The following is a 13,042-nucleotide window of genomic DNA, read 5'->3' as shown; positions in this document are numbered from 1 at the left end:
AATTCCCATTGAATCACATCCTCCAAAACACTTGCCTAGTACTCCTCAAAACTGTTGGTGGGCGCAGTGTGTCACCTGTAGTCCCAGTACTTTGGGAGGCCAAGGCAGGAGGATCACTTGAGGCCAGGAGTTCGAGACCAGCCTGTCCAACATGGCGAAACCCTGTCTCTACTGAAAATACAAAAAACTTAGCTGGGTGTGGTGGTGCATGCCTGTAATCACAGCTACTTGGGAGGCTGAGGCAGGAGGATCACTTGTACCCGGGAGGCGGAGGTTGCAGTGAACTGAGATCACCTCATTGCACTCCAGCCTGGGCAACAAGAGGGAGACTCAGTCTCAAACAAGTAACACTGTCAAGTCATCAAAACAAGGAAAGTCTGAGAAACCGTCACAGCCAAGGATACATGGATGCTAAATGTAATGTCTTACCTTGGGTGGGATCCTGGGACAGAAGGGCATTAGGTTAAAAAAACCAAGGAAATCGGCCAGGTGCAGTGGCTCATGCCTGTAATCCCACTTTGAGAGGCTGAGGCGGGTGGATCACCTGAGGTCAGGAGTTCGTGAGCTGTCTGGCTTTCCAGAGCAGCCTGGCTAACATGGCAAAACCCCATCTCTACTAAAAATACAAACATTAGCCGGGCATGGTGGCGGGCACCTATAGTCCCAGCTACTCGGGAGGCTGAAGCAGAAGAATTGCTTGAACCCGGGAGGTGGAGGTTGTGGTGAGCCAAGATTGTGCCACTGTGCTACAGCCTGGGCAATAGAGTGAGACTCCATCTCAAAACAAACAAAAAACACTAAGGAAAGCTAGATAAACTATGAAGTTTAGTTAATAATATTGTGCCATATTAGTTCATTCATGGTAATAAATGTACCATTCTAATATAAGATGTTAATCATAGGGGAAACGGGTATGTGGGATTTTTTTTTTTTGCTGTCATTGCAATTTTTCTACAAATCTAAAACTATCCTAAAAATCTTCTTTAAATAAAACAGGTTCGAAGGCCATACCCACAATGGTTCCAATTCTGAGTCTGTGGTGGGTCAGAGGAATCTGCATATTTAAAAAACAGAACCCCATATAATTAAGATGCAGCCAGACGCAGTAGGTCATGCCTGTAATCCCAACACTCTGGGAGACCAAGGTGGGAGGACTGCTTGAGCCTAGGAGTTAAGGACCAACCTAGGCAACAAAGCAAGACCCTATCTCTACAAAATTAAAAAAAATTTAAATTACTCCTTGGGAGGCTAAGGTGGGAGTATTGTTTGACCCCAGGAGTTTGAGGCTGCAGTGGGCTATGATGGTGCCACTGCACTACAACCTGGGCAACAGAGTGAGACCCTGTCTCTTCTCAAAAAAAAAAGTAAAATTAGGATGCAGATAATCCAGGGACCACAGTTTGAGAAACCGCTGTTATCTAGGAGGTTGGCTGAGCAGAGCAAGGCATAAGAAGTCTTCCCCCAACTCTCTTCATACATGAATAGACTTGCCTGGACCACCCACTTGTGGTTGCCACTGTGTCCTGACCACAGAGCAGGTGGGGGTGAGTCTGGATTACCACAAGCAGTTTTGGTTCCATGTCTGTCAAAGCAGCAGCACCATGTAAAAGCTTCTGTTGAAGCTGTTCGCTTTCAGGGTAATTTGTCATGCAGCAACAGATAATATACCCCTCAGCCTTTTCAACCAGGGAGTATTTTTCCATTTCCAGAGTTCATTGAATTTATTTAGGATGGGATCCAAACAATATTAGCAATCACATGAGAGCTTGTTAACTAGTAGCCGTTCATTTCTTATGGTGCACCCTTCCAAATGCTTAATTTACATTTTATTTTTATTTATTTATTTTGACATGGAGTCTCGCTCTGTTGCCCAGGCTGGAGTGCAGTGGCACAATCTCTGCTCACTGCAACCTCCACCTCTGGATTCAAGCAATTCTTGTGCCTTAGTCACCCAAGTAGCTGGGATTACAGGCATGCACCACCATGCCTGGCTAATTTTCGTATTTTATATTTTTAGTAGAGATGGGGTTTCACCATGTTGCCCATGCTGGTCTCAAGCTCCTGACCTCAAGTGATCCACCCACCTCGGACTTCCAAAGTGTAGAATTACAGGCGTGGGCCACCACACCTGGCCATAATTTACATTTTATTTAACTGATAGGTTGCAGGGGTTGAGGAGGGGCAATTTTCATCCCATTTTACAGACTGAGAAAACTGAGGTTCCCACAGGGAAAGTGATTCGCCCTAGTTTACAAGGAGGTAAGAGGAGCCAGGATGGATGAGGTTCATCTGACGTCTGAAACCCTTCCCTTAACTGCAGTATTCCAACTGCTTCAAACTCAGTGTCCACCTCTGCTCCCCCTCCCTCCCAATCTTTAAGCTTTAGCTGATAGGTGGGCCCTCTGTGAAACCTCCTGACACTGCCATCTACTTTCCCAGCCCCTCAGAACACAGCACACCCTACCATAGACACGATCACACCCCGATGCAATCAATCCTCTGCAGTCAATTCCCCATCTGAGCTAATGGCATCGACTACAGCTGCTCAGGCTCAAACCTGCCCTGCCAACTCGATCTGTCCTTTCCTTGACCACCTCCCACTGACGTGTGAGTCACTGACAACTCTGTTGCCCAGGCTGGAGTGCAGTGGCACAATCTTGGCCCACTGCAACCTCCACCCCCCAAGTTCAAGTGATTCTCCTGCCTCAGCCTCCTAACTGGGACTACAGGTGTCCAACATCATGCCTGGCTAATTTTTTTGTATTTTTAGTAGAGATGGAGTTTCATCATGTTGGCCAGGCTGGTCTCAAACTCCTGATTTCAAGTGATCCACCTACCTTGGCCTCCCAAAGTGCTGGAATTACAGGTGTGAGCCACTGTGGAGTCTACCTTTCTTTTCTGTCTGTCTTTCTGACGGAGTCTTGCTCTACCAGGCTGAAATGCAGTGACACAATCTCAGTTCACTGCAACCTCCGTCTCCCGGGTTCAAGCGATTTTCCTACCTCAGCCTCCCAAGTCACTGGGGTTACAGTCACGTGGCACCACACCCAGCTAATTTTTGTATTTTTAGGAGAGACGGGGGTTTCACCATGTTGGCTACTATGGTCTTGATCTCTTGACCTCATGATCCGCCTGCCTTGGCCTCCCAAAGTGCTGTGATTACTGGCAAGGGCCACTGCACCTGGCCATGGAGCTGCATCTTGAGTGGTCTAGCCTAACTGTGGTCATTTCCCTTCTCACTAACAGGGATCAGTTTAGAAGCGAACACAGGCTCAATGAGACATACGGGCATCTGCTGGGAGCTGTTAAAGTTTTCCTCACTCTTAAAAAGGGAGGTAGGGAGGGGGGTTGTTTTCTCTTCCCTGACTCCCCTGCCCCCTGCAGGTCTGGATTTTGGTTCAAGGTTATTCTCGCCTCTGCTGGAGCCCTGGTTCTGCCCCTGCCCCTGCCAGGGGTCCCTGATTCCAAGGCTGAACCCCCACGGGGACAACCAAACTCCATGATTGTTTAAATCAACACCAACTCTTCTGTTACAGCCAAAAGCATTTCCAGTATCAAGACCCAAAATCACCTTGTTTGCTTATTATTACTGCTACCTTCCTGCTCCTACAAGGGAAGGTCCGTGAGGAAAGGGGCCTGTCTTACTTCACTATCCCTGTTGCACCGATTGGCAACGTCCAGTGCATTCTACAGCAGGTGCTTCGTAGATGTTTGCTGAATGAATGTCCAAATCAACATGCCTGTCTTCTCCCCAAGACCCCCAGCCCCCAGGGCAGGCCACAGCTGACTCACCTCCTGGCCTTAGCACGTGGTGGGGTTCCTAAGCCTTTATTGGATCAATAGGCTGGGAAGTCAAAGACAGCGGCTCAAGAACCCAATTTAATCAGATTTATGAGTTGACACGTACAAAAAACATGGAACAATGCAGAATTCATCGCAAGACTAGGGACTGAATCTGGAAGGCAGAGTCCCCGCCCTGGGGAGGGGCCCAGCGTGTTGGAGATCTCAAGGTTTTTTCCCACTGATTCTCTACGTCTTGGCCTTATCTAACACATGAAACCAAACCCCACAACTGAGGCTAAGATTTAAGAGCTACCCAGAGCTAACTTTTCCCCTCCCCAAGCCTCCCTGCTCTAGAAGTGGAAGGGAAAGAAGGGGAGAGACTATGAACCTAAGGAGAGTAGAGCCTCCAGTGCCACTGGACAGGGACTGCATAGCTGTCCAACAACTGAGCTCCTCCTGCCTATCTGTGGCCAAACGCCCGCCATGTGTGCAGGCTGGTTGGCCAACAGGGGATGGGGAGGGTGGGGGGAGGCAGAGGGGTACCCCAAACACCCTGGAGAGGCCGAAGGGAGGAGGGGCAGCACCGGAGGCCCCATTCAGACTTCCTGCCACGGGAATCACCACTGCAGGGGGCCGATGTCAGCTCCCAGCTCCTCTTCCTTCAGCTGGAAGGGCTTCACCGGCCACTTCACCCTGACGATGGGCTCCACGTGGTCCTGAAGGCGGTGCCGCTTCATGTGGGCATTTCGACTCTTGATCTTGTCAAACACCCTGAGGAGTCGCCAGAGGACATGGGGTCAGAGCAGGGAGGAAGGGATCATGGGGGGCTGAGGCTGAGGCTGGGAGCCCTGGGGGCGTCTCCAGGAGAAAGCGAGTACCTTTCACACTCTCTGCATGGAAAAATGCCCTGGCTCTCCACGCTTCCTGATGGCTCGGGGGTCCGCTTGGGGCCTGCATTTGGGCTGGAGCTGAGGATGGACTCCCTCCTATAACTCTTGGTTTTTATCTTTAACTCAGGAATTGGATGGTGGCTGGGTCTCTCCCGAGGGCTGCATGGGACCTGCAGAGGGAGCAAAAGTGACATAAAGGTGCCGACCTGTCTTGCTGTAAGAGAGGCACAGAGCTGAGGGCACACGTGTCTCCTGCAGGGAAACCCTTCCGTCAGGAGCATCCCTGCCCTCTGACCCCACCCTCCAACTCCACAGGCAGCAGGCACTGGGAGGAGAGACGAGCTCCCAACACCGCCCCGGTTCCTCTACCTTTTCCTCTGTCCTTTCCACCTCCTCCGGCTCTCTCTTGACCCTCTTTTCTAGCCCTGGGGCTCGGCCACAGTCAAACTTGATCATTTTTTTCCAGATGTAATAATACTCAACACACTGAGCTACCGTCTTTGTCTGGATCTAGTGAAAGAAAACAAGCAGGCTGTGGCCGTGCCACGCGGGCCCCGGGAGTGTGACCTTGCCACTGGGCCGGCCGCCTCCTTTGGAAAGCCCTTCGGAAGGATCTCTTCCTTTGGCTTGGCGTCACCACTCACCACAAAGGCACAGGACCACAAAATCCTTCCTGGGGATGAGGCCGTTCAAAGTGCAGCCACACAGTAGCCACCAGTACTTAAGCCTGCACATTCTGAGCAGTCATTCCAGCCCAGGTATTCTTTCCTAAGGAAGATGTGCACAAAGGTCCCTGCAGGGACGCTAACTGTGACATCATGCTAATAAATCGGAATGCCCTCTACAGGCAGAATACTACACAGACATTACAACAGCTAGGCAGAGCCTCTAAAGTCTTGGCAGGAAGTGGCCCACTCTAGAAGAAGGGGAGGTTTTGAGTGCACAGCATGAACCTATGGGATCATTTTCCCATTCCTCCACTAAGAAAGGATCCCACTAAAAATAACTTCTGTTAAAAACAAAAGGGAAGCTGGGCTTGGTGGCTCACGCCTGTAATCCCAGCACTTTGAGAGGCTGAGGCAGGAGGACTACTTGAGGTCAGGAGTTTGAGACCAGCCTGGGCAACATAGCAAGACCCTATCTCTACAAAAATTTTTAAAAATTAGCCAGTCATAGTGGTGCATGCCTGTGGTCCCAGCTACTTAAGATGCTGAGGCAAGATGACCGATTGAGCCCAAGAGTTCAAGGTTAGAGTGAGCTTTTTTTTTTTTTTTTTGAGACAGAATCTCACCCTGTCACCCAGGCTGGAGTACAATGCCATGATCTTGGTTCACTGCAACCTCCACCTCCCGGGTCCAAGTGATTCTCCCACCTTAGCCTCCTGAGTAGCTGGGATTACAGGTACCTGCCATCATGCCCAGCTAATTTTTGTATTTTTGTAGAGACGGAGTTTCACCATGTTGGCCAGGATGGTCTTGAACTCCTGATCTCAGGTGATCTGCCTGCCTCGACCTCCCAAAGTGCTGGGATTACAGGCCTGAACCACTGCGCCCGGCCAGCAGTGAGCTATGATGTGTCATGGCACTCCAGAGCGAGTATCTCTTTTTTATTGAGATGGAGTCTCACTCTGTTGCCCAGGCTAGAGTGCAGTGGCACGGACTTGGCTCACTGCAACCTCCACCTCCTGGGTTCAAGCGATTCTTCTGCCTTAGCCCCCCGAGTAGCTGGGACTACAGGTGCGCACCACCACACCCAGCTATTTTTTGTGTTTTTAGTAGAGACGGGGTTTCACCTTATTGGCCAGGCTGGTCTCGAACTCCTGACCTCGTGATCTGCCTGCCTCAGCCTCCCAAAGTGCTGGGATTACAGGCGTGAGCCACCGCGCCTGGCAAGCGTTTCTTTAAAAAAAAAAAAAGAAAGAAAGAAAGAAAAGGAAAAGTTTAATTGCTCTAGGAAGAAAATTTCTCAGGAAATAAAATTGACTATTGAGCTCACTCCAGAAAAGCCATTCTCCACTCAAATGTTTTTCAGCTTTTTAAGTATTCACAAACGAGGAGTCAAAACAGCACAAACTCTGCCTAAGAAACATCACTAAGTTTAAAAAACGTTGAACTTCTGCTTCTGAACAAGATGGAGCAACAGAACCAGATTTACCCTCTCGTCCAAAACAATGAAAACAGAGTCAAAATATAAACAATGTTTGGCAAGACACCAGGCGTCATTCAACAAAGGGCAGTGAACCCTGACAGGAAGCAAGCTGCCACTGCTCTGGCTTATCACCTTGTGTTTCCAGGCCACCACCTAGGCAGGGGCAATTTAGACAGAACCCAGCAGGACTTAGGGAGCTGAGGTGGAGCACAGTGCCCCCGGAGACCACGGTGGTAGAGCCTACAGGATAGAGGATAGGAGAGGAAAGAGCTGCACACAGAACATTCCAGAGATGGGGAGCAAATTTCCCCCAAGGACTCAGCCAAAGACTGCCCAGCACATGCATGGGAACAGACCAGCCAAAGCTGGGTAAAGAGCCATCCAAAACGATGAGAGGGAAAAGTGCCTGCTGCTCCTACAGGGCCAGGAAGAGTGCCCGTTCCCACAGCCAGAGTGGGAAACTTCATGACTCAGGGGGCACTGGGTAGGGCAGTGACACAGTCTTGCCTCAGTAAGGAGAAATAATCAGCCTTAGAGAAGAGCTATGCTGGTCCCATCTAAAAAATCTAAAACTGAATCTAAAAGTAGCTATGTCCCAGAACAAAACTCAAGAATATTTATAAGGCTGCAAAAATATCCAGCATCCAACAGCTAACATTCACAATGCCTGTGATCTGGTGAAAATCACCATGCATGCTAAGAAGCAGGATAACATGGCACATCAGGAGGAGAAAACCCAATCTGTCAAAGTCAACCCACCACAGACACAGATGTTAGAATGAGCAGGGAAGGACATGAAAGGTTACCGTAACTGTTTAATATATGTTCAAAGAGTTCTGCCAGAGGCCAGGTGCGGTGGCTCAAACTTGTAATCCTAGCACTTTGGGAGGCTGAGGCAGGAGGATCACCAGAGGTCAGGAGTTTGAGACCACCCTGACCAACATGGGGAAACCCCATCTCTACTAAAAATACAAGAAATTTAGCCAGGCGTGGTGGTGCGCACCTGTAATCCCAGCTACTCAGGAGGCTGAGGCAGAAGAATCGCTTGAACCCAGGAGGTGGAGGTTGCAGTGGGCTGAGATCATACCACTGCACTCCAGACTGGGTGACAGAGCGAGACTCCGTCTCAAAAAGAGCTAGGTGTGATGACACACACCTGTAGTCCCACCTACTCAAAGCTGGAGGATCACTTGAGCCCAGGAGGTCAAAGGGTACAGTGAACTATGATCACACCCCTGTACTCCAGCTTGGGCGACAGAGTGAGATGCTAGATCTTAAAAGAAATAAAAACAAATAAAAACTTGAAAACACTGCTAAGAGAAATTAAAGATGACGCATAGAGACACAGCCCCTGTTCATGGGTCAGAAACTGAGTGTTATTAAAATGTCATCTCTCCTTGGCCAGGTGCGGTGGCTCACGCTTGTAATCCCAGCACTTTGGGAGGCTGAGGCAGGTGGATCACCTGAGGTCAGGAGTTCAAAAGATCAGCCTGGCCAACATGGTGAAACTTGTCTCTACTAAAAATAAAAAAATTAGCCAGGCATGGTGGTGGGCGCCTGTAATCCCAGCTACTTGGGAGGCTGAGGTACCAGAATTGCTTGAACCTGGGAGGTGGAGGTTGCAGTGAGTGAAGATCGTGCCACTGCACTCCAGCCTGGGCAACATGAGTGAAACTCCATTTCCAAAAAAAAAAAAAAAAAGTCAACTCCCTCAATTGGCCTATAGAGTCAATGCGGGTACCAGTCAAAATCGTAGCAGGGTTTTTTTTTTTTTTTTGGTAAAAACGGATAAGTTACTTAGAAAGTTCATATGGTAATACATGATTTCAAGACTTATAAAGCTACAGTAGTAAAAACAGTATGGTACTACTTTTTGTCTTTTCAACAAAAGGTACAAAAGAATATCCACATACAAAAAATGAACTTTAACTCATATTTTACACCATATACAAAAATTAACATGAAATGAATTGTAAACCTAAGTGTAAAACCTAAAACTATAAACCTTCTAGAGAAGGCCGGGTGTGGTGGCTCACATCTGTAATCCCAGCACTTTGGGAGGCCGAGACGGGCGGATCACGAAGTCAGAAGATCAAGACCATCCTGGCTAACACAGTGAAACCCCGTCTCTACTAAAAATACAAAAAATTAGCCGGGCATGGTGGTGGCGGGCACCTGTAGTCCCAGCTGCTCGGGAGGCTGAGGCAGGAGGATGGCATGAACCTGGAAGGCGGAGCTTGCAGTGAGTCGAGATCTCACCACTGCACTCTAGCCTGGGCGACAGAGCGAGACTCCGTCTCACACACACACAAAAAAAAACTTCTGGAGAAAACAAGGGGAAAATCTTTGTGGTTGGGTTAGGTAAAGAATTCTTAGATACAACACCAAAAGCATAGTCCATAAAAGAAAAATTAATAAACGACTTCATCAAAATGATAAAATTTTTCTTTAAAAGACATGGTTAAGGCCGGGCGCGGTGGCTCACGCCTGTAATCCCAGCACTTTGGGAGGCCGAGGCGGGCGGATCACAAGGTCAGGAGATCGAGACCATGGTGAAACCCCGTCTCTACTAAAAAATAGAAAAAAATTAGCCAGGCGCAGTGGCGGGCGCCTGTAGTCCCGGCTACTCGGGAGGCTGAGGCAGGAGAATGGCGTGAACCCAGGAGGCGGAGCTTGCAGTGAGCCGAGATTGCGCCACTGCACTCCAGCCTGGGTGACAAAGCGAGACTCCGTCTCAAAAAAAAAAAAAAAAAAAAAAAAAAGACATGGTTAAGAGATTAAAAAGCTACAGATTGGGAGAAAACATTCCCAAAGCATGGATCTGGATAAATGACATGTATCCTGAACCGATAAAGAACTGCTACAACTTAATAATAAAAACACAGATGGCTGGGTGCGGTGGCTCACACCTGTAATCCCAGCACTTTGGGAGGCTGATGTGGGCAGATCACCTGAGGTCAGGAGTTCAAGACCAGCCTGGCCAACACAGCAAAACCCCGTCCCTACTAAAAATACAAAAATTAGCCAGGCGTGGTAGTGGGAACCTGTGATCCCAGCTACTCAGGAGGCTGAGGCAGGAGCATCGCTTGAACCTGGGAGGCAGAGGTTGCAGTGAGCGTGGATTGTGCCACTGCACTCCAGCCTAGGCGACAGAGTAAGTACTCCGTCTCAAAAACAAAAACAAAAACAAAACAAAACACAGACATCCCAATAAAAACATACGCAAGAGATATGAACAGACACCTCACCAAAGAAGGCATACAGACAGTAAACAGGCCCATGAAAAGATGCTCAGCATTGTCAGTCATGAAGGAAACACCATGCGATGCCACCACACTGTCATGAGAATGGCTGGAATTAAAAGGACTGGCCCTACCCAGGGCTAGCGAGGTTGTGGAGCAACTAGACATCTCATTTCCTGCCGGCAGAAATGTGAAATGATACAACTACTTCGGAAAATTGTTTGGCGGTTTATTAAAAAGTTAAGCGTATACCTACTAAGTCATTCCATTCCTGGTATTTACTCCTCTAGAAAACAAAGTACATGTCAATACCAAGACTTGTACCTGAATGTGCATAACAAATTTATTTATAGTCACCCCAAACTGGAAGCCACTCAAATGTCCACCAACAGGCAAATGATTACATAAACCGTGGTACGTCCATCCAGTGGAATACTATTCAGCAGTGAAAAGGGGAGATCAATACATGGAACATGGATGAACTCAAAATCATGATGCTGAGTGCGAGAAGCTGGACCAAGCAGAGTCCATACTGTGTGACTACTCCATTTATAGTAAACTCTAGGAAATGAAAACGAACTTACAGTGCCCTGGCAGATCAGTTGCGACTGAAGAGAGGGGGTGCAATGGGGAGTGATTACTATGGGGCAGGAGGAGATTCAGGGCTGAGGGACATGCTCATTATGTTGACTGTGGTGATGATTTCCCAGGTGTAGTATCAATATGTCAAAACTTAGCAAATCTTATTATACTTCAATTATGTACAATTTTGTGTACATCCAAGTTTTTTTTTTGAACAGAAAATAAGCAGCAGGACATTATATGTAGTGAGATCTTATCCTTTGGGTTTTTTTGGGGGGACAGTCTCATTTTGTCACCCAGGCTGGAGTGCAGTGGCGCAATCTTGCCTCATTGCAGCCTTCACCTCCCAGGCTCAAGCAATCCTCCCACCTCAGCCTCCCAAGTAGCTGGGACTACAGGCACGCGGCACCAAGCTAAGCTAATATTTAACTTTTTTGTAGAGACAAGGTCTCACTATATTGTCCAGGCTGGTCTTGAACTCCCAGGCTCATGCAATCCTCCCACCTTGACCTCCCAAAGTGCTAGGATTACAGGCATGAGCCACTGCGCCTGACCTCATCCTTTTTTTCTTTTTTGAGATGGAGTTTCACTCTTGTTGCCCAGGCTGGAGTGCAATAGTGGGATCTTGGCTCACCGCAACCTCCGCCGCCCAGGTTCAAGCAGTTCTCCTGCGTAGCCTCCCGAGTAGCTGGGATTACAGGCATGTACCACCACGCCCAGCTAATTCTGTATTTTTAGTAGAGATGGGGTTTCTCCATGTTGGTCAGGCTGGTCTGGAACTCCCAACCTCAGGTGATCCACCCACCTTGACCTCCCAAAGTGCTGGGATTACAGGTGTAAACCACCACACCTGGCCTTTTTTTTTTTTTTTTTTTTTGAGACAGAGTCTTACTCTGTTACCCAGGCTGGAGTGCAGTGGCACAATCCCCACTCACTGCAACCTCTGCCTCCCGGGTTCAAATGATTCTTTTTTTTTTTTTTATTTTTTTTATTTTTTTTAGAGACGGAGTCTTGCTCTGTAGCCCGGGCTGGAGTGCAGTGGCCGGATCTCAGCTCACTGCAAGCTCCGCCTCCCGGGTTCACGCCATTCTCCTGCCTCAGCCTCCGGAGTAGCTGGGACTACAGGCGCCCGCCACCTCGCCCGGCTAGTTTTTTTTTTGTATTTTTAGTAGAGACGGGGTTTCACCGTGTTAGCCAGGATGGTCTCGATCTCCTGACCTCGTGATCCACCCGTCTCGGCCTCCCTAAGTGCTGGGATTACAGGCTTGAGCCACCGCGCCCGGCCTCAAATGATTCTTATGCCTCAGCCTGCCATCTAGTTGGGATTACTCACCACCCGGCCCAGCTAATTTTTGTATTTTGAGTAGACGGGGTTTCACCATGTTGGCCAGGCTGGTCTGGAACTCCTGACCTCAAGTGATCCTCCCGCCTTGGCCTCCCAAAGTGCTGGGATTACAGGTGTAAGCCACCATGGATGGCCCTTATCTTTTTAAAAGTATATGCATACCTGTATATATAAAATTTGTACAGACAGAAACGCCTGTTGCTTAGTGGAATACGTAACAGAAGTCACCAATCAGAAGCAGGACTGCGAGAAGGGGCATGGAAGACTGTTGTGTGCAGGTGATGCAGGTCTCTACCATTTGGAGCTGTTCACGAGGATGGCTTTTTGACACTGTAAACTGTCTACACTAAGAGTGCTGCCACAGACAGGTGAGGGTGGGGCCCTCTGACCCCAACCAGCCCTGCAGCTCGAGCTTGTCTCAGCTGTGTGAGGCGGGGCCTTGGACACCAGCCCACATTCACTTTACCGTCTTGTGTATCAAGTAGAAGTCCTTCTTGTGGGCATAGAACGCCTTCTTAAAAAGCCTCTTCTCTATAGGGGTCCAGACGTCTGAACCTATCAAAGAACACAGCCGACAGGGGGAAGGCCATTTGTCCTGGGACCACAGTCATGGCTGAAATGCAGACTACCTTCCCTTTTGTAGCTGCCATTACTGAGCACCAATTATGTACCAAACTCATAAAAAAAAACTCAAGAGTCTCCAGAAGGGAGGGACCACTACTAGCCCCACTTAACAGATGTGGCAACTGAGGCTTCAGTCGCTTCCTAAGGGCAGGTGGGGGCCCTGGCAGCCTGTCTCCAGGGCTGATGGATTCAACCACTGAACCTAAGCCCATCTCCCCTCCCCCTGGCCAGGATCATTCCCTTTGTGGCTGGGCAGAGTCTGTAAGGAAACCACTGGGAAAGGGTGAAGCAGGATCCCACTAGCAGAGTGTGGCGCCCACTGAGTCATCCTGAAAAGGACAGGCCCTCCTGAAAGGCAGGCAAAGGCCCCGAAGAGAACTCCAGGAGGCAGAGGCAGAGCTTGCAACAGAACTGGCCGATTCATAGGG

At 48.9% G+C, this 13,042-nt stretch overlaps 1 protein-coding gene across 8 annotated transcripts in view; it reads right to left on the bottom strand.

Annotated features, from left to right (window-relative positions):
• Positions 1–3,866: 3,866 nt before the first annotated feature.
• The window catches only part of ZNF541 (zinc finger protein 541), a 53,445-nt gene continuing 44,269 nt past the window's right edge, over positions 3,867–13,042 (bottom strand). For 4 of the 8 annotated variants that reach the window (XM_073016246.1, XM_037991896.2, XM_037991899.2 and 1 more), the window contains 4 exons: positions 12,457–12,545; positions 5,043–5,183; positions 4,662–4,843; positions 3,867–4,554 (listed from right to left, as the gene is read on the bottom strand). In XM_073016246.1, the coding sequence (XP_072872347.1) occupies positions 4,401–4,554; positions 4,662–4,843; positions 5,043–5,183; positions 12,457–12,545 (566 nt within the window). In that variant the 3' untranslated portion in view covers positions 3,867–4,400. Of the gene's footprint in view, positions 4,555–4,661; positions 4,844–5,042; positions 5,184–6,465; positions 6,572–12,456; positions 12,546–13,042 lie in introns of those variants that run through there. The other 4 variants (XM_037991898.2, XM_037991897.2, XM_073016247.1 and 1 more) reach the window with 4 other exon arrangements.

This window comes from Chlorocebus sabaeus, chromosome 6 (assembly GCF_047675955.1).
Source record: "Chlorocebus sabaeus isolate Y175 chromosome 6, mChlSab1.0.hap1, whole genome shotgun sequence".
In the NCBI taxonomy this organism is placed as follows: domain Eukaryota; kingdom Metazoa; phylum Chordata; class Mammalia; order Primates; family Cercopithecidae; genus Chlorocebus; species Chlorocebus sabaeus.
The sequence above is the reverse complement of the archived record's forward strand: the minus strand, read 5'-3'. Positions and strand labels throughout refer to the sequence as shown.